Source organism: Sardina pilchardus, chromosome 12 (assembly GCF_963854185.1).
Source record: "Sardina pilchardus chromosome 12, fSarPil1.1, whole genome shotgun sequence".
Classification (NCBI taxonomy): domain Eukaryota; kingdom Metazoa; phylum Chordata; class Actinopteri; order Clupeiformes; family Clupeidae; genus Sardina; species Sardina pilchardus.
The window spans coordinates 33,572,558-33,597,557 of record NC_085005.1 but is presented as its reverse complement, the minus strand read 5'-3'; the positions used below and the strand labels follow the sequence as shown (position 1 = coordinate 33,597,557).

The window sequence follows — 25,000 nt, the reverse complement described above, 5'->3', positions numbered from 1 at the left end:
GGGCCGCCACAACGGCCTTCACTCCGTTTCTGACCGTAACGTTATTATTCGCACGGATTTGCCTGCCAGCTTTCTTTAGAGAATTATCCCGAAAAGTTTACAAAACCTACACAGTCATACATGCTGTTGTGCTAAGCGGCACCACTAGCGACAAAATGTAGGCTACCCTATTCGACAGTCAAAAGTTATAACTTTGGTCTAGCCACTCACCGTAGGTCCTTACATTCCGTCCCGAAGTCAGCTTTTCTTCAGAACTCCGTGTAGCGGATTTACCCACGTCGTAAGCAGAAAAACTCCACAAAGACTCAAAATCCTTTTATAATCCAAAGACTATTGTTCTTTAGAGCCATAACAACAAACTTCCCTTGCGATTTTGGTGTGAGGAGACGAAAAATACGCGTCTTGAGCCTTCGCGCTGAAGATGCCTTGTCTTCGATTTCAAAGTCGAGCCCCAGTGGGATGTTACTACGTGGACAAAGAGGAGAAGCCTTTCCCGTCAAAACAGTTAAATGTGTAGGCTACGGGTGCGATTCACTATCCCTAACTTTTCTGCGAGCCGTTTCAACAAAATTAACAATTAAAAAACGCGAAATCCGTGCCGAGGAAGGGGTGCGCATAGGTTCCGATACGTATGGTCCGTCCCTCTTGACATCAGAACCGAGGAATTCCAGGAATGCGGGACATTCTAAAACGCTTAACGTGGAAAAGATTAGTGGCGCCCAGCATAACTTAATGCCCCAAAACAGCGATCAATCATCACCGTATTTCACGCGAACACATCTTGCCATGAACACTTACACCGCTCAAAAAATCAAAACCAAAATCCAAAAGGTAGGATGATATCTCAAGCGTTTCGCCATGGAGCCCTATGAACCCTGTTATAGCCTGCATGCCATTTCCACACATCTCCTGTTTTTTTAAATGCACTTACCCAAAAGGACAGGTTTGGTGATCACGGATGTTTTGCAATATTATGCTCATAAGCTAAGCCATGTTAAGCCGTTTATAATAGACACCAATGGGAAAACAAGTATACTTAAACCTGTAGCGTAAGTCTCGGCTAAAATCCACAAGCATTCAATATTTGTCCTGATTTTTTGACAGGTGAAAGTGGATATGAGAAGAGGTGTCTGGGAGAAATCTGGTCATCATTGATCACTGTTTTGGGCGCATTTAATTGCATCATATCACTTTTATTGCTTTCATTTTATTTTATTTATTTATTTGTAGCCTATTTATTTTATTTACTTATTTTATTTATACTAGGGCCTACTAGCCTATATGAATCACTATATAAATCACTGTATGAATCACTATATGAATCGCTATGAATCACTATAAGAATCACTGTATGAATCACTATATAAATCACTATATAAATCTCTGTATGAATCACTCTATGAATCGCTATGAATGAATCACTATAAGAATCACTAAATTAATCACTTGAAGTCATCTGTCAATTATTATCATGTTCAGCATTTTCCTGGGAAAGCAAATGTAAAAATGTTTCATTATCAAACCTTATTTTTTGATAGGTGTGACTTTAAGACAAATCCGACATTTTTGGATCACAATCACTTTCTGGATACATTAAAGGGTAACTTGGCAACTATTTTAACTTAATAAACACGTTTAGAAACCATCTGGATGATTAAATGATCTGTTCCAGTGAAAATGGTGACTTTCCGCGCTCCTCCTAGCGTCCCCAGGCCGTAGTCAGAGGGAAGTGCCAGCGCTCCTGGTCAAGGTCCTCTGTGAGATTAGAGCTGTCTGCTGGTGCTTCCACTCAGAGTTCAAATCAGTAGACAAAACAAAAAGACACTACACTAAACTCAAAACACGACGCAAAACAAGATAATTTATCTAAAGGCAGCTGGGATGGGAATGAGAACTCAGAAGCAGTCTGATGCAGTCTAACTTGGAGCTGACTTGGTCAGTAGGTCTGTAGGTCTGTACTGTAGGGCTGTAGGTCTGTACTGTAGGTCTGTAGGGCTGTAGGGCTGGAGGTCTGTACTGTAGGTCTGGAGGTCTGTAGGTCAGTAGGTCTGTACTGTAGGTCTGTAGGTCTGGAGGTCTGTACTGTAGGGCTGGATGTCTGTACTGTAGGTCTGTAGGTCTGTAGGTCAGTAGGTCTGTACTGTAGGTCAGTAGGTCTGGAGGTCTGTACTGTAGGGCTGGAGGTCTGTAGGTCAGTAGGTCTGTACTGTAGGTCTGTAGGTCTGTAGGTCTGTACTGTAGGTCTGTAGGTCAGTAGGTCTATACTGTAGGTCTGTAGGTCTGTAGGGCTGTAGGTCAGTAGGTCTGTACTGTAGGTCTGCAGGGCTGTAGGGCTGTAGGGCTGGAGGTCTGTAGGTCAGTAGGTCTGTACTGTAGGTTTGTAGGCCTGTAGGTCAGTAGGTCTGGAGGTCTGTACTGTAGGTCTGGAGGTCTGTAGGTCAGTAGGTCTGTACTGTAGGTCTGTAGGTCTGGAGGTCTGTACTGTAGGGCTGGATGTCTGTACTGTAGGTCTGGAGGTCTGTAGGTCAGTAGGTCTGTACTGTAGGTCTGTAGGTCAGTAGGTCTGGAGGTCTGTACTGTAGGGCTGGAGGTCTGTAGGTCAGTAGGTCTGTACTGTAGGTCTGTACTGTAGGTCTGTAGGTCTGTAGGGATGGAGGTCTGTAGGTCAGTAGGTCTATACTGTAGGTCTGTAGGTCTGTAGGGCTGTAGGTCTTATATATTTATAGGTTCCTGTAGGTGTGGAGGAACTGGAGGGCTGGAGGTCAGTAGGTCTGTACTGTAGGTCTGTACTGTAGGTCTGGAGGTCTGTACTGTAGGTCTGTACTGTAGGTCTGGAGGTCTGTACTGTAGGTCTGTACTGTAGGTCTGGAGGTCTGGAGGTCAGTAGGTCTGTACTGTAGGTCTGTATGTCTATAGGTCTGGAGGTCAGTAGGTCTGTACTGTAGGGCTGTAGGTCTGTAGGTCTGGAGGCAGGGCCATGGTCAGCTGGTCTATAGCAACATGTGACTTCAATAAAAATGATCAGAATCAGAATCAGCTTCATTGGCCAGGTTTGCGCAAAAAAACAAACAAGGAATTTGACTCAAGTACAACACTCAACAATAAACAACATAAAAGAATACAAATAAAAATACAGAACAGTAAGAATAGAATAAAATAGAATAAGGGCAGTGAGGCTGTATAAGAATATACAGTATGTACAGTACATTTGCACATAAATAGACACTATGGGTGGGACAGGGTAATGCAGTTGTCCAGAGGGGGAGTGCAGCCTTGTTGTCCCTGTCAAGGTAGCCATGGTGACACCCCAACAGGCACAGGCGAGTGGGAATTAGTGCAGTATCAGTATAGACAAGTCAAGTCATATTTTATTTATATAGCACATTTAAAAGCAATAGCATTGCACCAAAGTGCTTTACAGAAAACAAATAAATAACAATAATAATTACATTCATAATAATAATAATAATAATAATAATCAATAATAATAACAGTAATAATAATACAATATTAGTAGACAAAAAGATGGCCATTGTGATAATATTAATAAAATATGAAAAATAAAAATAAAAACAAATAAGAAATTAAAGAAAAATTAACACAACAGTGGAGCTAAACAAAAAGGAAACATTTGAGGGAGAGGTGGAGAGGTCAGGGAGTGTTAAAAGCTAGGGAGAAGAGGTAAGTCTTTATGTTAGATTTAAAGCTAGTAATAGTGGGGCAAGATTTGACAGTATCAGGAAGGCTATTCCAGAGTTGGGGGGCATAGACAGTATAGACTGAGGTTTACAGTAAGATTAGATATACACTAATCCAGCGCGAACTTTATGGGCGCTGCCATCTTGAATATCGCCATTACTGCGTGCCTGCGAGTGTGACGAGTGACACTTGTCTGTGCTTTTCAATGAAAGCATCTTGTCAGAGAATGTCTAACGAGAGGACTGCTAATGAATGAAAATGTCAGGTGAAAGGGAACATTGGATCAATGATGTCAGACTGTACCAAAACTTACCAATGAAGGTAATTTATTAACACCATAAGGTATTAAGACGTGTATTAATGACAGCTAACTTCTGCAACAGCCGCCTATGGAACCAACGAGCTAATTTCTTAGCAGCCAGGCACGCAGTAATGGCGGTTTTGTGTTACTTCCGTGTTTCGCTGGATTAGTGTATAGGCCTATATATAGTGCAATATCAGTATAGAATGAGGTTTAAGATTAGATATAAATATAGTGCAGTATCAGTATAGAATGAGGTTTAAGATTAAATATAAATATGGTGCAATGCAGCTCAGTGCAATCATAATGTATTACAGTTTTTTTTCCAATTGCCTACACACAAATCCTTTACGTAGCACACAATTTCTAAAATCTTTGACTCAAACTTCACAACTCTACATCCATTCAGCAAAACCATACACTAATTCTCAGCCTTGACACAGTTTTCAATTTAGCTTTTAACTTTTTGCAATTCAATACACACAGTTTTCTACCTAACACACAAAAATCTATCAGGAAGTAACTTGATTTCCTATTTCAAACACAACCAATGAAAATGTCACACTTACTATGTGCTGTACAAAACTGAATTCACAACAGCAACTGATTTATTCAGAAAAATAAATATTTTTGATTGAAATTAGTTATTTTTGCATATTGCTGTATTTTCACTCTTATATGGCAATATATCTTTTTTTCTTAAATCCATAATAACAAAAGAGCTTTAGATTTAGAGTGCAAATGATAGACATAAGTTTATAATACTATGGAAAATGTATTTATGATGTGAGACAAATGCTTGCTTTTGACATATGATTACAATATTTTGAACGCTGTGTTTGATTTTGCAATATAGGGGGCACTTTTTGCATTTCGTTTGACCAATTATTGAATTTGTGTGTAGAGCTTTGAAAAAAACAAAACAGATATAGAGCTTTAAAAATGTGTGTAAGCAATTGAAAAAAACTGTAATAGCAATACTGTAACTAAGATTATGTTTGTCCAAAGTAAAACCTGACACTTTATACTAATAAAAAGAAACTTTAGTTATAAAAATTGTCTTGAGCACCTTCCAGCATGTTGATAATATTCTGTAAGCCACTGCACTTACATGAAATGAACTGTATTTGTTGCCCACAAAGACGTTTGTGGTGAAATGGCGCCCCCTGGTGTCCATGTGACCCAGTTCTCTCCCGTCTGCTCATCGATCAGCAGTCACAGTGCATTAGAGGATGAATACTGAAGGGTTGCATTCTGCAGGCAAGACTAGGTTCACATTATCAGGCCAAATACGATGCTTTCCGTCAAATGAAGAGTTTTTCAATTCTGATTTTCCATAATATGATAAATCTACAATATTATAAATCTGATACAGGTCTGAAGTTTTGCATTGTGACATGCAGTCTAAGTTATGGAACAGTGTACCTTCCACACTCGTGTGTGTGTGTGTGTGTGTGTGTGTGTGTGTAGGTGTGTGAATTAGTGAGAAAAGAATGTTCCACAAATAAATAAACTCAGTCATTTGCTCCCCACAATGTGTTCTATATATAATATACAGTGTGTTCTACATCTAATATCAGTTACAGGAAACAGGCATATCCTGACACTTTAGTCTGAACAATATTTAACCAATCAGAATCCTTCTGTATTAGGACTCCTCCCTTTGACTCAACTAGTCTGAAGGAGGAAGTGCAGGGGAGAGAGACAGAAAGGAACAGTGGTTAGTTCTCTTAAAATACTGAATAGAGACAGATTGAAATAGCAGCATAGGGTGCGTGTGTGAATGCGTGCGCGTGTGTGTGTGTGAGTGAGTGAGAGAAGAAGGTTCCACAAATGAACTCACTCACTCACTTGCTCACCATCATGTTGTGGTTCCCTCTAAAACACAGGGATCCTCAGCGTCGCCAAGGTTTACAGTGAGGAGAACATGTATTTGATACCATGCTAAAGTTGACTAAAAAGAGGAATATAAAATCATCATTTGACAATTGATCTTAATGTCTTAATTCAAAAATTGAGTAAAAATAAAACCGCTAACTACCCCAATTTTCTTTGTGAATGAAGAATGTTTCGTAAATAAATAAATGTTCTTCCTAAATGCTAGGGGGAAGGAAGTATTTGACCCCCAATGTAACCCTATGGGAATTTAACACATAGGGTTAACATTGGGGCAGGCAGATTTTTATTTTTTAAGGCCAGCTATTTCATGGATTCAGGTTATTATGCATCCTGATAAAGTTCCCTTGGCCGTTGGAATTAAAATAGCCCCACGTCATTACATACCTTTCACCATAGCGAGAGATTGGCATGGTGCTTTTTGCAGTAGGCCTATTAGCCTGTTTGATGCTCATTGAGCTCAATGCAAATCAAACAGGCTAATAGGCCTACTGGAAAAAGCACCATGCCAATCTCTAGCTATGGTCAAGGGTATGTGATGATGTGGGGCTATTTTAATTCCAAAGGCCAAGGGAAATTTATCGGGATGCATAATATCCTAGATCCATGAAATAGCTGGTCTTTAAAAATAAAAATCTGCCTGCCCCTATGTTAACCCTATGTGTTAAATTCCCATAGGGTTACATAGGGGGTCAAATACTTCCTTCCCCTAGCATTTAAGGAAAACATTTATCTATTTACGATACATTCTTCAATCACAAAGAAAATTGGTGTCCTTGGCGGTTTGATTTTTACTCATTTTTTAAATTAAGGCATTAAGATCAATTGTCAAATGATGATTTTATATTCCTGTTTTAGCATGGTATCAAATACATGTGCTCCTCACTGTATCTACACAGTACAGAAACATGTTTCCTTTGGCTTTTGGTATGAGTCTCATTTAGTGGATTAACCCCCCACATGTTGAGCAAAGGTCAGACTTATGTGATGATCCACATATCAGTTGAAACAGGCATATCCTGATACTATAGTCTGAACAATCTGACTGACCAATCAGAATCCTTCTTCCTCTACCTTTGATTCAACTTGTCTGAAGGAGGAAGTGCAGGGGAGAGAGACAGAGAAAGACGGTGGTTAGCACTCTTAAATAATTAATACTCTAGCACTGAATACAGAGACAGACTGAAATAGCAGCTTTGTGTACGTTCAGTATATGTGTAGGAGTCGAGAGGTACATGTGACTGACACAGTTTGTCAGATCTGGAAAGTGAAAGTTAATTTGATCAGACGTGGAATTTAGGAGGATATGGCGTCCAACTCAGAGGAGGACTACTGCTGTCCTGTGTGCTGTGATATCTACAAGGATCCTGTAGTCCTGTCCTGTAGTCACAGCATGTGTAAAGCCTGTCTGCAGCAGTTCTGGAAATCCAAAGGATCCAAAGAGTGTCCGGTCTGCAGGAGAAAATCTTCAAAGGACCCCCCGCCCCCTAATCTGGCTCTCAGGAACCTCTGTGAGGCGTTCCTACAGGAGAGAAGTTCGAGAGCTGCAGCAGAACCTGAGATGCTCTGCAGTCAGCACGGTGAGAAACTCAAGATCTTCTGTCTGGAGGATCAGCAGCCTCTGTGTTGGGTCTGTCAGACCTCGAAGAAGCATAACAACCACACCGTCAGGCCCATAGAGGAGGCAGCACAGGACTGTAAGGTAAACATTTAGGCTACTCCCTTACTGCTGTTAAAGGTATACTATGCAGGATTGGCGTTTTCATCGCCGGTTTCGCTTTCACTTTTAATTTTCGCTCGTTTTATGCTTGCATATTTCTCTGCAGAGCTTCCCCTACAGCTTTAGCGTGTATATTTGACAAAACTCCTCAATCGGTCAGTCTGCCGTGCCTTTTCATGAGACTTTACATGACACTTCCTGGAGTAGAGCATGGGTGCGTGCCCGGTGTCTCCTGAAGTTGCAAGCGTGGTTTTACCGCTACAGACCACTAGAGCGGCCAAAAAAACCACTGTTCGACCGGTAATGACTCATTTAATCATATATAACAGTATGGAACGAATTGATTAACTGAAAAACGTTGCATAGTATACCTTTAAGATACCTTTAAGAACATCTTGATAGTTAGTGTGGTTAATGATTGTGGACGATTCAGACCAAGCTGAAGTATTAGCATTTCAATTTTGCTGAATCGACAACTCTGAAGATGGCTCTACATTCGTCTCTGGTTCTCTTAAGGTTTTGCACATTTTGGCCATTGGGTGGCAGTGTTTATCGAAGCACCGAGCAATTATGCAGGTCTGTCAACATTGGTCGCTTTTCTCAAGCTACTTTCAAGTTTGCTGTCTTTGCAGTCAGTTTGAGAAAACCTCCATCACCCTCCTTCAACCCCATGGCTTCCCCACATCACTCCTGACTCATAGATCTAGTGTGTGTGTTGGCAGATGCATCCATTTGCTTTCAGGTCTTGTTTTATTGCTCTCCTCAGAACCAGGCTTTGTGGACTTTTTCATGAGCCTTCATTTCATCCAGGAATACTCAGAGACATAACTGAAGTTAACAAATATTTGAATCCATCAAAGGATTTACAAACACATAAGCAATAAATGAATACCAAATAAATGGATAGAAATAAGCAACAATGAGAGACTTTTTGCGTTGGCCCTGTCCTAGGTCCAGGGCAGGGGCGAAGTCTACACCCTGGACGAGGACCGACCTGGTGGTGATTAGGGAGGGAGGGTGGGAACATCGAAAATCGGCACCTGAAGGCAACAGGGCTGGTGACTGAGCAGTCAATAATAAAGCCAATGTAGCCTGGTGATTGGTCAGGGGTAATGGATGAATGAATGACGTAGTATTAAGTACACCTTGCAGAACTTTGCTGCAGCTACGCAGGCGCTACATTTTCCCATTTTTTCATTTCCACTTATTATTATAATTTTGTATAATAAATTATTTCATGATACCATACATGGTTTCTTTGTAGTTTCTCAAAATATTTTGTTCATGTTCCTAACAGGGACGTGATGAGTGTAAACAAGTACAGTATAAAAAAGCTAATCTGTTGTTTGTCCAGGAGGAGCTCAAGATCAAACTGCAGCCCTTACAGAATAAGCTGAAGACCTTTGAAGAGGTTAAACTCGTCTGTGACCAAACAGCAGCACATATTAAGGTGAGACCTGAGACTCTGAATTTAATCTGAAGAGTTAGGGATCGTCTCTAATACTAAACTGTCATGAGTGATTATTGATCATTAAATCAAATCGATCTATTCTTCATGCTGTTGTTCTTTAGACACAAGCCCAACACACAGAGAGGCAAATCAAGGAGGTGTTTGAGAAGCTTCACCACTTTCTACATGATGAAGAGGCAGCCAGGATAGCTGCACTAAGGGAGGAAGAGGAGCAGAAGAGTCAGATGATGAAGAAGAAGATTGAGAAGATCAGCAGAGATATCTCATCTCTTTCAGACACCATCAGAGCCATAAGAAAGGAGATGGAAGCGGATGACATCACATTCCTGCAGGTATTGACCATTCACTGTCTGTATAATAGGGTGACGAGATTCCTTTGAACTAAAACCGGGACACTTTGTGCATGATCAAATTTAATGTGAACATGTAGCATCTATGAATCCATGAAATCTATCAGTACACTGGGTGAGTTGATAATGTAGTCTGACAGCAACAGATTTTCTCTACCTGACTAGCTGCTCCCCTCATACTCTCCATTCGAAACTACCTTATTATATCAATAATATATTATTATTAGGGCCCGAGCACCGAGGTGCGGCCGCTGGAGCAACGGCTGCACTGTAGGTGCAAGGCCCTATTGTTTTTATGTATGATTATGCCCGTCCCATGTTTGTCCTCTTTTCACCAACTTGGCGCAAAAACTCTTGTAATTTGGCGGCCATATGTGGAATTGCGCTCACTACTCAGAGACTACTAGGCTTTGGCCTAGGGTGTGGTTCAGGGACTCTGTAGCGCCACCTAGCGCGTTGTCTGTTGTGATTGACACATACATGCACGTAAATGAACCACATTTGGTGGGCATGTGTGTTGTATTAATCTGAACAACTTTTACTTTAAACTACATAGTGAATCTTTGAAGAATTTGAGTTATGATTCTGATTATGATTTATGCACATCACGTATTTTGAAACACTTCTCCTTGATGGTTTACCAGTGCAACACAACATAACACAAACGAGGCAGACACATTCACACATATGCAAGCAATAGAGAGACACAGAAAAACACAGAATACACAGGAAGCAGTACATGACACTGTGCAAAAAACCCTAAACTATTATATTGAACACTCGCTCTAACAGCGATAGATATTAACGTTGTACATTTCCCATGTCATATGAGCAGTTAAATGATCTTGAGGGATTGCCCAAGAGGAATTGCGAACAGATTTTTTAATCTATATATATTGAAATGGCGAAGGTTTGAATTATGGTGTCTTATTAAGGCGAGACACTACAGGTGAATAGGGTAAAAAATTTAGATAATAGGTATCACCATGAAACTTCCTCAGTTGATTACTTACACAACTATGAGAAAAAAAAAATATTACACGTTTTTGAAATGTGTATGTTTAATTATGCAAATTAGGCATTATCTCATTAAATATGCGTGATTTTGCATATATTTCCGGTAGATAGATCTGAAGATATGATAAAGCCAGGTGCAAAATTATTCTTTCATGTTGTTTACAAACAAGATTACAATAAAATTACAGAAGGATTTCAGGATATCTGCTTTCATTGCCTAGGAAATCCAAATATACTGTCCATAGCCCTAAAAAAACGATTTTTGCCATGCTTTTTTGATTAAAATGTCACATAGATCAGGCCAGGAATGATGTATTAACAAATCCCTCTGTAAATGTCTTCAGAATACTGTTAAGTGTATAACTAGAAAGTTTGGAGAACATAGGTGCTACAGAGGCTGAACTACCGGAAAATGACACAAAACCGCAAATAACTCGTTTTGAGAAAACAGCCTTGAAACACAGCCAATGAGATGCGTTCTCAGCTTAGACTCGTCTTTGAACTTTCGCGATTGGTTGCTAATACAAAGGAAATGTTCATATTTGGATTGCATAGCATCATGCAGGAGAAACAGGGCTTTCCAACGGTGTCACACACGATATGATTTGGATCACAGTCGCGTGAGTACATGACACTTTAGAATGGGAACTTTTGGTGAAATTAGGAGAAATACATAGGCGCGAGCAGACAAAAGTTCGTGAAATAAACACCTAAAAGTGCAAATCGGACTTTGTTGTTGTAGTAGGGTGGTAGAATACATGCTAAGGTAGCAAACTAGCACAAAATCTCGAAATTGACCAGAGGTCACAAAAACAGTGTTTTCACCTGCCGTGTCTCGCCTTAAAGAAACAGGAAGTTGGTGTTAGGCAGAAAAATGGTAATAATTTGGATGTGATTTGGCAGCTACATGTGGAATTGCTACCGCTATTCAGAGACAGAGCGCTGGCCTAGGGTGTGGCTTAGGGACTTTATAGCGCCACCTAGTGTGTTGTCTGTTGTGGTTGACACATACATTCACGAAAATTAACCAAATCTGGTGGGCTTGTGTGTTATTGCTGCCGCTAGTCAGAGACAGAGCTCTGGCCTAGGGTGTGGTCTAGGGACTCTATAGCGCCACCTAGCGCATTGTCTGTTGTGGTTGACATACAGTATACATTCACGAAATTGAACTAAATTAGGTATGCTTGTGTGTTATTGCTACCACTAGTCAGAAACAGAGCTCTGGCCTAGGGTGTAGCTTAGGGACTCTATAGCACCACCTTGCACATTGTCTGTTGTGGTTGACACATACAAGCCCACCAAATTTGGTTAATATTATTATTATTCATAATGAATATACTGTAGAATATAAGACATATTCCTTCATTTCTTTTCCAGAACTACAAGAGCACAGTGGAAAGGTGAGTAATCCTGTCTCTCTTTTCTGAACCCAAACCCACAGCAGTCACTAACACCTGAATGTTATTCCAGAGCCCAGTGCACATTACAGGATCCAGAGAGGGTTTCAGGAGCTCCGATCGACATGTCGAAACACCTTACCAACCTGTTCACACTCTGGGAGAAGATAAAGGAGATTGCTCAATGCAGTGAGTAGCTTGGCGTTTCCACATAACCAAACACACATACTAAGAATGAGGACTGCTATATGGTTACCGTAGATACACAAGCTACATTTGTCCAGGGTGTAGCAGGTTAAAGTCACCTTAGTTTTCAAAGCAGAATCACATTGTAGTGTATGGTAGTGTATAATTACAGGAGTGATCAAAAAATGTGTGTGTGTGTGTGTGTGTGTGTGTGTGTGTGTGTGATCAGATAATGTGTATGAGTGTGATCATTGACTGGGAGTGTGTGTGTGACGAGGGAGTGATAATGTGTGCATGTGTGTGTGCAAACAGAGTAATGGTGTGTGTTGTGGGGGTGAACAGAGGTGTGTAATCAGAAAGTTAATATGAGTGTGTGATCAGAGGGTGCTGTGTGTGTGTGGGTGTGTCTGCATAGTTGTGTGTGTGATCAAAGATCTTAACGTGTGAGGTGTCCAGGGCTCAAAATTACCACCCGCCAAGCGCCAATGGCGTGTAGATTTATGTGTTGGTGGCTTCTCTATGCCACGTTCAACTGTCACTGATCACTTTATTTCTTGTATGGGAAAATCTCCCTTCATTTTTAAGATCAATTCTCACAGGTATGGTTGGGTTTTATTCTCCAATACCAGCAGATAATAAATCACCCTACTTATCATTGCTACATGCCAAAACGAGAAAGAAACTTTACACAAGTCTTAACATTGTTTTCTTACCGTTTCAAGCATGCTGAGAAAACAAGTAATTTGTCACATAAATACAACTTGAAAGTTTCAGATGTTGCATAGCATGATGAAGCCGTACGTACTAAATGTGGGGCAGCCATGGCCTACAAACTGGTTAGGGCTTCGGTCTTATGACTGGAGGGTTGCCAGTTTGATTCCCGACCAGTCCACGGCTGAGGTGCCTTTGAGCAAGGCACCTAACCCCTCACTGCTCCCCGAGCGCCGCTGGTTGGGCAGGCAGCTCACTGCCCCGGGTTAGTGTGTTCACTAATTCGGTTAAACTGGGTTAAATGCAGAGAACTGAATTTCCCTCACAGGATCATAAAAGTATATATTCTATTCTATTCTATTCTATTCTAAATTTTATTCAGAATTTGAGTTACTGCTTAATTGGGACATACACTATATTGGCAACAGTATTGGGCCACTTGCCTTGACCCCCCTAATGACTTAAGTGACATCCCATACGATTGATTAAGAATAGGATGTGACTGAAGTTCTCAACTTGTTAGACAAACTGCCATTACTACAGTAGTTCTAATGGATTATGTGTTCATGGGAAATGTACAACATTAATATCTATTGCTGTTAGAGCAAGTGTTCAATATAATAGTTTAGGTTTTTTTGCACAGAATCATGTACTGCTTCCTGTGTATTCTGTGTTTCTCTCTATTTCTTGCATATATGTGAATGTGCCTGTCTCGTTTGTGTTATGTTGTGTTGCACTGGTGTGTGTGAGTGGAACATTTAGCAGCTGGATGAATGAAGCCCTGTGCACCCCAGACACATTTCCCTTCTGGGACAATAAACTGACCTAATCTAATCTAATTTATTTATCATGTAGGTCAAGACGAAGTGACCGGTGCTTTACGCATTGTCCTGCTTGGGAAGGGTGCACAGGGGCAGAGTGCCACTGGAAACACCATACTTGGGGGTCCTAAGTTTAAATCCCGTCCATCATTTAAGGCAATCACAACTGTGTGTCAGAAGGAGACTGCTACTGTCAACGGAAGACAGATTACTGTGATTGACACCCCAGGTTTGTATGATGCAGTCTTTAGTCATGAAGAAACTAAGAAAGAGATTGCAAAATGCATCGGCATGGCAGCACCAGGTCCACATGTGTTCCTTCTGGTCATGTCTATAGGGCGCTTCACTCAGGAGGATAGAGAATCTGTGGAGATTTTACAAGAGATGTTTGGAGACAAGTACACAGTAGTGTTATTCACAAGAGGAGATGAGTTAGAGATGGATGGATATACTCTTGATAAGTATATTGAAGATATTTCAGATTTAAAAGCTCTTGTTCAGAAATATGGAAATAGATACCATGTGTTCAACAACAGAGACAAAAGCAATAATGACCAGGTTCTCAAACTGCTGGATATGATAGACGCCATGCTGAAGGTGAATGGGGGTAAATATTACACCAGTGAAATGTTCCAGAAAGCAAAAGAGGCCTCAAGCAGAAAGAGGAGATAAAGGAGATGAATGAGATGAAGCAGCCAAGAGGAGGAGAGAGGAAGTAGAGAGGAGGAAATTAATGCAATGAAGAAAAAAGAGGCAATGAAGAAGTTAGAAGAGGAAAAGAAACGTAAACGCAGCTCAATGGAAGTCCAAAAGAAGCAGAATTAGTTAAGGGAATAACATAGTTTACTGTAATATGAAAAAACGGTGGAGTGTTCCTGTTAGTTAAATTTCTATGACAAAAGTGAATATGTAGACTAAACATGTTGTCTTCTTTCTGAAGACTCTGTTCTCTCAGTTGTCAGATCATCATCTTTTGCAACTTTTGTGAGGCTTGGTGTTTGGAAAAAGTTTGTGACCTGTGTTTTTAATTTTTGATAAAAATCCAATATGGCGGAAGAAAGACGAAGGGCATTGTGAGACCGGGTCGGGCATTGACACCATCTTCACGATCAATGTACACTGGTTCAAGCCGGACGTTTCAGAGTTGGAACTTGTTTAAAGCTCTTAAAAGCTCTAGGACCAACAGTTGACCCGAAAAAAAAGGTGAAAAGGAATAATAGGGAACTTACTGTAAGAATAGTGTACTATGCATTTTATCACAGCAGTCAAATTATACAACTATACATTTGTAACAATTAAGAGATAGGCCTCAGGGGTCAAAGTGTGCCGTTTTTTGCAGTCTAATGACCTTTGTGACATCACAAACGGTAATGTGTGTTAACTGATGTGGTAACAATAATGTGTCACATGGCTGTGTTACTCATGATGTGTAATGTGATTATAGTAAGAATTTATGAGTTAGATCCAGCTAGATCCTGCTGTTGCCTGTTGCGGCTGATTTTTTTTTTTTTTCTTTTTTTTTTTTAATAATCTGAAATGTTTTGAAGTTATGTACCAATCATGCTTATTAAAAATGCTTGAGTACTTTGTCTCCAATGTGATCTAAGGGTAGTGAGACCACCACAATGATCTAAGGGTGGTGAGCCCATCACACTGATCTAAGGGTAGTGAGACCACCACACTGATCTACCATCACACTGATCTAAGTATCCCAACAAAGAAAAGACTCATAAAGATTCCAAAAAAAACTAAATGTGGTCTATTTGTAAATGTAAATTGCTGGGTAGACCTAACAAAGCAGAACAATTTTTTTACAACTCGTATTGGAACACATGCTAAAGTTGACAATATAAAATCATCTTCTGGAAATTGATCTTGATGCCTTAAATGAAAAAATAAGGAAATATTCAACTTTTATGGACATACATTTTCTTTGTAAATAAATAAATGTTTTCCTTGAAATACAGGGGTCGTAAGTATTGAAACGCCTATGTTAAATTCCCATAGAGGCAGGCAGATTTTCATTTTTAAAGGCCAGTTATTTCATATATCCAGGACACTATGCATCCTGATAAAGTCCCCTTGGCCTTTGGAATTAAAATAACCTGACATCAACACTATACCCTTCACCATACCAAGATATTGGCATGGTTTTATTTCAGTTAGCTGGTTTCATTCTCATTGAGCTCAATGCAATTTAAACCATGCCAATCTCTTGGTATGGTGAGGGGTATGTGATGCTGTGGGGTTCCAAAGGCCAAGGGGACTTAATCAGGGTGCATAGTGTCCTGGATCCATGAAATATTGATTGATTGATTGATTGATTGATTGATTGATTGATTGATTGACTGATCACGACAGTGACAGGATTTCATGTGACCTGTAACTGTTCAGACTTCAAAAGTGACATCCTATTCAAATCTGAATGGGCTAAAAATCGGATTTTGGCTGGCAGTCTGAACGCAGCCCAACTCCCTCTTCACCTACAACTGCACACCTGTGCACGGCTCTAACGCCCTCTTCACCTACAACTGCACACCTGTGCACGGCTCTAACGCCCTCTTCACCTACAACTGCACACCTGTACACGGCTCTAACGCCCTCTTCACCTACGACTGCACACCTGTACACGGCTCTAACGCCCTCTTCACCTACGACTGCACACCTGTGCACGGCTCTTACTCCCTCTTCACCTACAACTGCACACCTGTGCACGGCTCTAACGCCCTCTTCACCTACAACTGCACACCTGTGCACGGCTCTAACGCCCTCTTCACCTACAACTGCACACCTGTGCACGGCTCTAACACCCTCTTCACCTACTGTATGACTGCACACCTGTGCACGGCTCTAACGCCCTCTTCACCTACTGTATGACTGCACACCTGTGCACGGCTCTAACGCCCTCTTCACCTACTGTATGACTGCACACCTGTGCACGGCTCTAACGCCCTCTTCACCTACTGTATGACTGCACACCTGTGCACGGCTCTAACGCCCTCTTCACCTACTGTATGACTGCACACCTGTGCACGGCTCTAACGCCCTCTTCACCTACAACTGCACACCTGTGCACGGCTCTAACGCCCTCTTCACCTACAACTGCACACCTGTGCACGGCTCTAACGCCCTCTTCACCTACAACTGCACACCTGTGCACGGCTCTAACGCCCTCTTCACCTACAACTGCACACCTGTGCACGGCTCTAACGCCCTCTTCACCTACAACTGCACACCTGTGCACGGCTCTAACGCCCTCTTCACCTACAACTGCACACCTGTGCATGGCTCTAACGCCCTCTTCACCTACAACTGCACACCTGTGCACGGCTCTAACGCCCTCTTCACCTACAACTGCACACCTGTGCACGGCTCTAACGCCCTCTTCACCTACAACTGCACACCTGTGCATGGCTCTAACGCCCTCTTCACCTACCAAAGCGATGACACTGCCTCATCCTTGGAGGAGGTCCAGCACCTATGTGGTGCACTGACAACAACCTGGCTCTAAACATCAAGAAGGCCACAGAGCTCATTGTGGACTTCAGGAAGTCTAAAGCTAGCACACACACACACACACACACACACTCTCATTCACTCACTCACTCACTCACTCACTCACTCACTCACTCACTCACTCACTCACACACACACACACACACACACACACACACACACACACACACACACACACACACACACACACACACACACACACACACACACACACACCATCAATGGGACTGAGGTGGAAGGTAGCAGCAGCCTTCATTTATGCTGTTTCTAGATAATTGTTTTGGATGCTTCTCATTTATTCTATTCAGTTCGATTGATGAGTTATCATGTTATAACTGCTGATGACAATCTATTACTGTAATTTCCCAACTATTAGCCGCGGCTTATACATTGATTTTGCAAAATTTCACTCATTCACTCACACTCACAAGTGAACATACTGTACACACACACACACACACACACACACACACACACACACACACAGAACACACAAACACAGGCAAGCAGATACACACACACACACACACACACACACACACACACACACACACACACACACACACACACTCAAGGGAAAACTCAGACAGAGAAGCACAGATACTCAAAAGCAAGCGCACACATGCACACACTAATTTACATACATATAAGTTGCAGCAGGGGATGGAGTAGGAGATTGAAACAAATTGACAGGCGTGATTCATTTTTGCAGAATGTGCAGCAGTCATATTTCGTACCGCTTTGCGGTACATCTAGTTGTATCTTATTATTGTGTCATTTTGGATTTTCCAATACTTTCCAATCTATTGTAATGTGGGATCTGCTTTTAGTTTCATCTTGACCACTTCTTATAAAATGCACAAGCACAATGCCCTTTCTTGCAACTGCTGTTATTTTGCCCTGACCAGCGGGCACCACCATTTCCCCTTTTCCATCTGCTTCACTCTTAGTTCCCTTGCTCCAACTGTCTGCTGACTCAAATAAATGCATTGCTATTGAAACTTATAAGAAGAACAGGTATCACATTCGTGTGCATGTGTACAGGGAAAAAAACACCATAGTAGCTGAGTTTCCGTCAAAGCGGTAACCTAAACGTTGCAGTGACATATGACAATTCTGCGACATTCTTGCATTCTCTTATTACTTAGAGTAGACTTGCACGAATGTCCTCACCTCAAACCAATTCTAAAAATAATCCTGTCATCAGACTGCACGAAACATGGCAATTTTTTGAATGTGTTTAGTGTCATGCCGTCATCAGCCTACATCATGCAAGAAACTTACTGATGTTTTCAGTGATCACAAAGCCAGTCAATGGATTTATGTTCATTTGATCATAGTTATGGTTGTAATTCATTCATCCTTAAAAATACGGCACTAGATAGAGTGATACACAGAGCAAGGAAGACCTGGGTTACACTATTAGATGTAAAGTAGATGTAAAACCAGAACAGGTTCATCTGGCACTTACCAACGCCTTTTATCTGAGTGACCTATAAAAATAAAGCCTTTGCGTAGGTATTGTGCCACTTCCTTCTTTGAAATGTAAGCCAGTGAATATGCTATATCACCTCCTAGGACACAAGCTATTTGTGAATATATCCCAAGTATTGTAGATCATTGTAGGTACATGATCACAATGTATCACATTAAACACAGAGAGAGAGAGAGAGTGAGTGTGTTCGTGTGTGAGTGAGGGAGAGTGAAAGAAAGAGAAAGCGATGCAGCCACCTCTTGGGTGTGGACCAGTATTGTCTAAAGGGAGGGGATTAGATGCAGGTTATAGGTGTGACTGAGATGAAAATGAAACTCTTTACCTGTAGGACTTCAAGAGATCAACTTTACAGATCAACTGCCTATAAAGCCAAACATGGAGACTGCTCGTAAGTATATTTACTTTCATACATTTACATTTTTACACCTAATAAATTACCCTCCTCACATCTCAGCCTTAGTCAAATTTAAGTTTAAAACACTTATTTTCCTCCTGTTATATCTCCAAAATGTAAATAAGTAAGCAGCTATATTTTCATCAAGATAATTACGTCTGCCAAGGACACAACATATTTTTAAATATGAAGATTTGTATGTGTTTTAGCCTGTGTTTTGTATGTGTTTTAGCCTGTGTTTTAGTGAATGTTATTTGAAAATATTAATTTAAATACGCCAGGGTAAATATATCCATTTTCAAAAAATAGAATATATAGCCTAAGTTTATGTTGCAGCTTATGGGTTTGTTTGTAATTAAACTCACTTAGGTACTTACCAGACTTTCATCTGAGTTATCAAAAAGATAAACATTGCATATCACATGAAACACAAAGAGGGAACAATGGGGAGGGATTACTAATGGACAATTTATTCCCTACACTGGACTATTTGAATTTTCTGACACTAAAAATGACTTTACTCTACTGTAACTGACCCAAGGCAGACGGGTTGGGCCCTTGAGTCGTGGATCTGTCTGAGGTTTCTTCCTATATGTATCTCCAATTCTAGGGCATTTTTCCTTGCCCCTGTTACTCATGGGCTCTCTTTGAATGTTTAACACTCTGTAAAGCGCCATGAGACATGTGTAATGTTTTGGCGCTCTATAAGTAAAATTGAATTGAATTTGAAATTGAAACAACAATATGTGTTTGCGTGTGTGTGTATGTGTGTGTGTGTGTGTGTGTGATAGAGAGCGATATAGAGGGGAGAGAGAGAGAGAGAGCGTTTTGCAACCAGTTGCATGTTTGTGTAATTTGGTACTAATTCACCAATTCAAGTTTAATTTCACTGCTGGTTGCATCTGTGGAAGTCATAAAACAGGATGTTTGGAATCAATGGAATCCTGCAGAGCAAGTTCATCTGGTTTACCCAGGCTATACTGTATGTGTGTGTGTGGGTGTGCACACAACATTCGGTTTGCATCACTATTTTTGACCCACGGTTCGATCTTGATTGGGGGTTGTTAGGAAAATATTTTTTTACTAAACTACAAAAAATGTTCTCCTAACTTAACATATAAGTGACTTTAATGCGACTAAAATTGATTTCTAACATTTTATTGGCACAGGCACAGGAATGTATTCAGTACATTGAGAGTGCCGAGACAGCTGTCTCAGTTCTTACATGTTGAAAAAAAACAGCCTGACCGGCTGAAGGTGGTTTGTTGGTTATCCAGTTTGTTAACAAGCTTTGACCACCCATTGATGGTGGAGACCAACAAAACCCTTGTGAAAACATACCTTCAGGTGGTTTACCCAGATTATGATGGTAATTCTGCTGGTTTTGCTTGCCGTACCACCTCAAGCTGGTGATGCTGTACTAAATTGCTGGTTTTTACTGGCCTTGCCAGCTTATGTTGGTCATTCTAGCAAACCAGCATGACCATCTCACACCAACAATGTCAAGCTTGGCAGGCTGGTCACCAGCATGACCATCGAACAACAGCTGTATCTCACACGACAGGCTGGTCACACCAGCATGACCAGCTTTCTCAGATAGTCACGCCAGAATGTCCAGCTGGTGGCCTAACCAGCTACACCAGCAAAGACCAGCAATAGCTGGAAGAAAACCAGCAAAGACCAGCTAAAACCAGCTACCAGCATAAGCTGGTTTCTTGCTTTTATTTTTCAGTAGGGATGTCTCACAAATGACCACAGTCACTTTATGGTCCTGGCACACAGGCCGTGTGCATTTGGAGCAGGAGAGGGTGACTTTTCTATCACTGGCAGTTGGACAAAGGCTGCAACGCTTTCTCTTGGATTTTCCTCCCTGTCTTCTTGTGGCTGGGTGGTCTCAGCACTCCCCCCTTTCACACCACATGTCGCCATGGCCATGCAAATATTACAGTTCCACAGAATTTCCATAGGTAATATATGGGTAGTTGACATCTGGCCAAGAAAAAGTGTTTTTTTTTTTTTGTTGAAAACATCGTTTTTTAAGATGATCTTTCAACTTTTAAACCAGTTGAGGTAAACTCAAAAATGTACAGACAGAAGTGACACTACTATTTCATGACTCATCTTCAAGTATCCAAAAAATGTGCATGTGTGTGTTTGTGTTTGCTCCAGTTCCAGTGAGTATGCAGGAGCCAGTGTGTCTCATCAGTAATGGGGAGGATGGAAGCCTGAGTGTCTCCTCAGAGACACTCAAGATCCTGCAGCAGATCCAGCAGCCGGTTGTGGTGGTGGCCATCGTGGGTGTCTACCGCACAGGCAAATCTTTCCTGATGAACCAACTCGCTGGGAAATCAACAGGTTAGATCTGATCAAGAGTAACTCCACCTTAAAGGGATATTCCGCCCTTTTTGGGAAATAAGCTCATTTTCCACCTCCCCTCGAGCAAAACAATCGATATTTACCTTTTTCCCGCTCATCCAGCCATTCTGTGAGTCTGGCGATACAACTTTTAGCTTTAGCCTAGCATAGCTCATTGAATCGGATTAGACCATTAGCTTCTCGCCTGCTAACTTCATGTTTAAAAGTGAGATTTCCGGTAATTTTCCCATTTAAAACGTGTCTCTTCTCAAGTTAGAAAGTGCAATAAGACCAACTGAAAGTGAAACCTGGCGTTTTTCTAGGCTGATTTGACATGGAACTACACTCTCATCTGGCGTAATAATCAAGGGAAGTTGCAAATGTACCATGGGCGCAGCGATCTGAAAATAGTGCCCATAGGCAACAAGCAGTAATAGTGCGTGATATCACTGTGCCCATGGTACGTTGGTCTTATTGCACTTTCTAACTTGAGAAGAGACACGTCCACAACTGTGCATGCACTGGTAATTTCCTTGAAATTACATTTTCTAGTTAACACTTAACACTTAACTATACTAAATAGCACTCTGGAACAAGGCGTCCGAAGGAGATGATGCAGACAGGAGATTTCTGTAGACTGTTGATCTTTATCTCCCGTATCGCAAAGTTTCAGGCTGACATTTCAAGACAATAGTGAGAAGGTGAGGTGTCATCCGCTGGGGTACCCGATGAACGTCCTAACTAGGGATGGCTGAAGCCTCATTATACACCTGAAACACATTCTTTGTGTCCCCTCCCGTGTCACCCCAGACTTCTTTTAGCCAATCAGCTTGTGTCTCCCTGCTTTTTAAGTGTCAGCAATGCTGATTACAATGACGGAGGTTCTCTTGGAGATTCTCTCTTTGTCATATCTATAATGGGTGATTGTCGCAAAGTGGTTAGAATTGGGTGTAAGGAGAATTGTCTGATGCCTAGGATTGTCTGCCTCCCATTGTCCTCCCTCAGGACCCGCCAGCTGATGATATCTCCCTTGACCGTGTGGATGAGCCCTAGTATGGCATTTACCTCATACCGCCCCTTGTGGTTTATTTATACAGTAAATCAAGTTAGTCCAGAAGCGCGTGCAGCACATACAGAGGCCCACTGGTGTTTGCAGCAACGTGGCAGACACAGGAGCACTCAGAGCAAGTGCAATGTTGAAGCTTATGAACCATGAATGCATCCTGTGAATTCTGAATAAAACACCACATCTACTTTGAAAACCACCACACTAACATTCTGTTTTTTATTATTATTATTATTATTATTATTATTATTATTAGTAGTAGTAGTAGTAGTATTGATATGTGTTTTAATTATAATTTTTTAAACATTTAAATGATTGCCCTTTTTTATGCCTTATGTCTTTTATTAAGTATTCCTGTTTGCGTGTATTTATGTAAAGCACACTGAATGACCTCTGTAGCCTATATGAAATGCGCTATACTATATACAGTTGACTTGGCTTGACTTGACTACTCAGGTATAATGAGTGTGAACTAGTTTCCTATGCTTTATCTCAGGTTTTCCCTTGGGCAACACTATTGAGTCCAAGACCAAAGGAATCTGGATGTGGTGTGTACCTCACCCTACAAAAGAAGGCATGTAAACTCACACAAATCCATAGACACACACGCACACATGTATGTACACATGCTTGTCTGCGTAATGGTAAAAATGTTTTGTTATTTATGTATTTTCAACAGGCCACACACTGGTGCTGCTGGACACAGAAGGATTTCAAGACGTTGAGAAGGTAACAAATTAGACAATTTCAAATATCACTCACTTCTCACACTTTCATATCTCATCTATTGTATCATGAGGCCATAAGCCACTTGCTGATTTTAAAGATTAAAGGAGCATTTCACCTATTCGCATTAAAGGAACACTCCACCATTATTTTTTTTATTAAAGTACGTTATTCCCTTAACTAAAATGAGTTGATACATACAACGGCTCTGGTGTACAGCGCTACAGGGCCGGAGTGGGGCCTCTTTTCAGCCCGGGAATTTCAGGCCCAATACCGGCCCACTTTTTCCATGGTAGTGGAAATTGGATCAATTAAGCAACAGTTCAGCTCTTACTGTCCTGTATTTTTCTTTTCAATACCATGGTTCAACAAATAATGTGTCTGAGAGATTAACATATTCCACTATCCCAAGGTTGATAAATGAACAAAAGCAGAAATAAATGAATAAAGCATTTCAAACATATTCCACTCTTCAGCATAAAGGCATATTGAACTAGCCTAATGTTTACAGTTCAAATCACAGTACAAAGTTACACTGTGAATGGCAACGCCATCTATAGCGGACATCCATGTGACCGATGGACATATAATGTAGGCTATCCAAATTCACATTCTCTGTTTAGCCTAATTCCTCACAGATCACACATAATTCACAGATATCGTGGAAGAGCTGGACTTGAGCTTTCAAACGATATTAGCAGGTGCTGTGATAAACTTAACGAAACCTAACGAAAATTAACGTTGCTTACATTCAGTTTAATCATAGGCTTTCCACTGTGCACACGGAGCTTCATCCACCTCCACACCCATTACTCTCGGTGGTAGCCTATATCTCCCAAGCTCCAGTCAACATATAGCTAACCATATATCAAAACTAGATGTACCGCAAAGCGATACACAATATGACCGCCGCTCAGTCCTGCACATTCTCTCCGCAAATATCAATCACGCTTGTGTTTCCATCGCCTACTCCATCCCTACTGCAACTTTTATGTATGTAAATGAGTGTGTGCATGTGTGCGCTTGCTTTTGTGTATGAGTGCTTCTCTGTCTAGTGTGAGTGTGTGTCTGCTTGTGTGTGTGTTTAATGTGTCTCTGAGTATATGTTCACTGTGTTCTCTGCCGTCACTGTCACTCCAATATCAGATAACACACACACACACACACACACACACACTCACATGCGCGCGTGTGCACACACACACACACACACACACACACACACAAACACACATACACAGGCACACACTCACACACACACACTCGCACACACACACACACACACTCGCACACACACACACACACACACACACACACACACACACACACACACACACACACACACAAACACACACACACACACACAGGCACACCCAGAGAGAAAGAGAGAACACACACAGAATACACACAGATAACACAGACACAGAGAGAGAGAGAGAGAGAGAGAGAGAGAGAGAGAGAGAGAAAGAAAGAGAACACACACAGAACATGCACATACACACATATACACACATGCAAACACACAGATGGGCACACAGAAACGCACCCACACACTATAGTACATCACACACACACTCACTTCTCAGCTCCGGTGGTCTCACAAAATGTACTCAAAGATGTGTGTGTGCATGTGTGTGTGTGTGTGTGTGTAGGTGTGTGTGTGTGTGTGTGTGTAAGGGTGTATGTGTGCATGCGTGTGGGCGTGTTTGTGCATGTGTTTGTATAATGTTTTATGTACATGTGTGTATGTAGTGGTGCGTGTGTGTGTAGGTATGCGTGTGTGTGTGTGTGTATTTATGTGTGTGTGTGTGTGTGTGTGTGTGTGTGTGTGTGTGTGTGTGTTCCTGCATGTTTGTTGCACCCAGAGCAACCATTCTCT

The 25,000-nt window shown here is 41.3% G+C and overlaps 3 protein-coding genes across 3 annotated transcripts in view; 2 read left to right on the top strand and 1 right to left on the bottom strand.

The window, feature by feature from the left end:
- The window catches only part of LOC134097474 (tyrosine-protein phosphatase non-receptor type 14-like), a 74,684-nt gene extending 73,851 nt beyond the window's left edge, over positions 1 to 833 (bottom strand). Inside the window, exon 1 of the mRNA XM_062550342.1 lies at positions 211 to 833. The gene's annotated coding sequence lies outside the window, so the exon portion shown is untranslated. The remainder of the gene's footprint in view (positions 1 to 210) is intronic.
- A 6,166-nt stretch (positions 834 to 6,999) lies between these two features.
- On the top strand, positions 7,000 to 15,042 carry LOC134098024 (E3 ubiquitin-protein ligase TRIM35-like). The gene is made up of 6 exons (XM_062550974.1): positions 7,000 to 7,598; positions 8,971 to 9,066; positions 9,189 to 9,419; positions 11,832 to 11,854; positions 11,925 to 12,040; positions 13,604 to 15,042. The coding sequence occupies exons 1-6, from the start codon at positions 7,203 to 7,205 to the stop codon at positions 14,239 to 14,241; spliced, it is 1,500 nt and encodes a 499-aa protein (XP_062406958.1). The 5' UTR covers positions 7,000 to 7,202; the 3' UTR covers positions 14,242 to 15,042.
- Positions 15,043 to 18,840: 3,798 nt separating this feature from the next.
- The window catches only part of LOC134098133 (guanylate-binding protein 1-like), a 70,714-nt gene continuing 64,554 nt past the window's right edge, over positions 18,841 to 25,000 (top strand). The window contains exons 1-4 of the mRNA XM_062551103.1: positions 18,841 to 18,968; positions 21,144 to 21,329; positions 22,892 to 22,969; positions 23,075 to 23,124. Coding sequence (XP_062407087.1) covers positions 18,956 to 18,968; positions 21,144 to 21,329; positions 22,892 to 22,969; positions 23,075 to 23,124 — 327 coding nt within the window. The 5' untranslated portion in view covers positions 18,841 to 18,955. The remainder of the gene's footprint in view (positions 18,969 to 21,143; positions 21,330 to 22,891; positions 22,970 to 23,074; positions 23,125 to 25,000) is intronic.

What these genes read in the sequence shown, in the direction of transcription:
- LOC134098024 (XM_062550974.1), top strand. Translation starts at nt 7,203, where the DNA reads ATGGCGTCCAACTCAGAGGAGGACTACTGCTGTCCTGTGTGCTGTGAT. An exon ending in AAACAGCAGCACATATTAAG is followed by an intron (nt 9,067 to 9,188) that starts GTGAGACCTGAG and finishes GTTGTTCTTTAG; the next exon opens with ACACAAGCCCAACACACAGA. An exon ending in ATGACATCACATTCCTGCAG is followed by an intron (nt 9,420 to 11,831) that starts GTATTGACCATT and finishes TTTCTTTTCCAG; the next exon opens with AACTACAAGAGCACAGTGGA.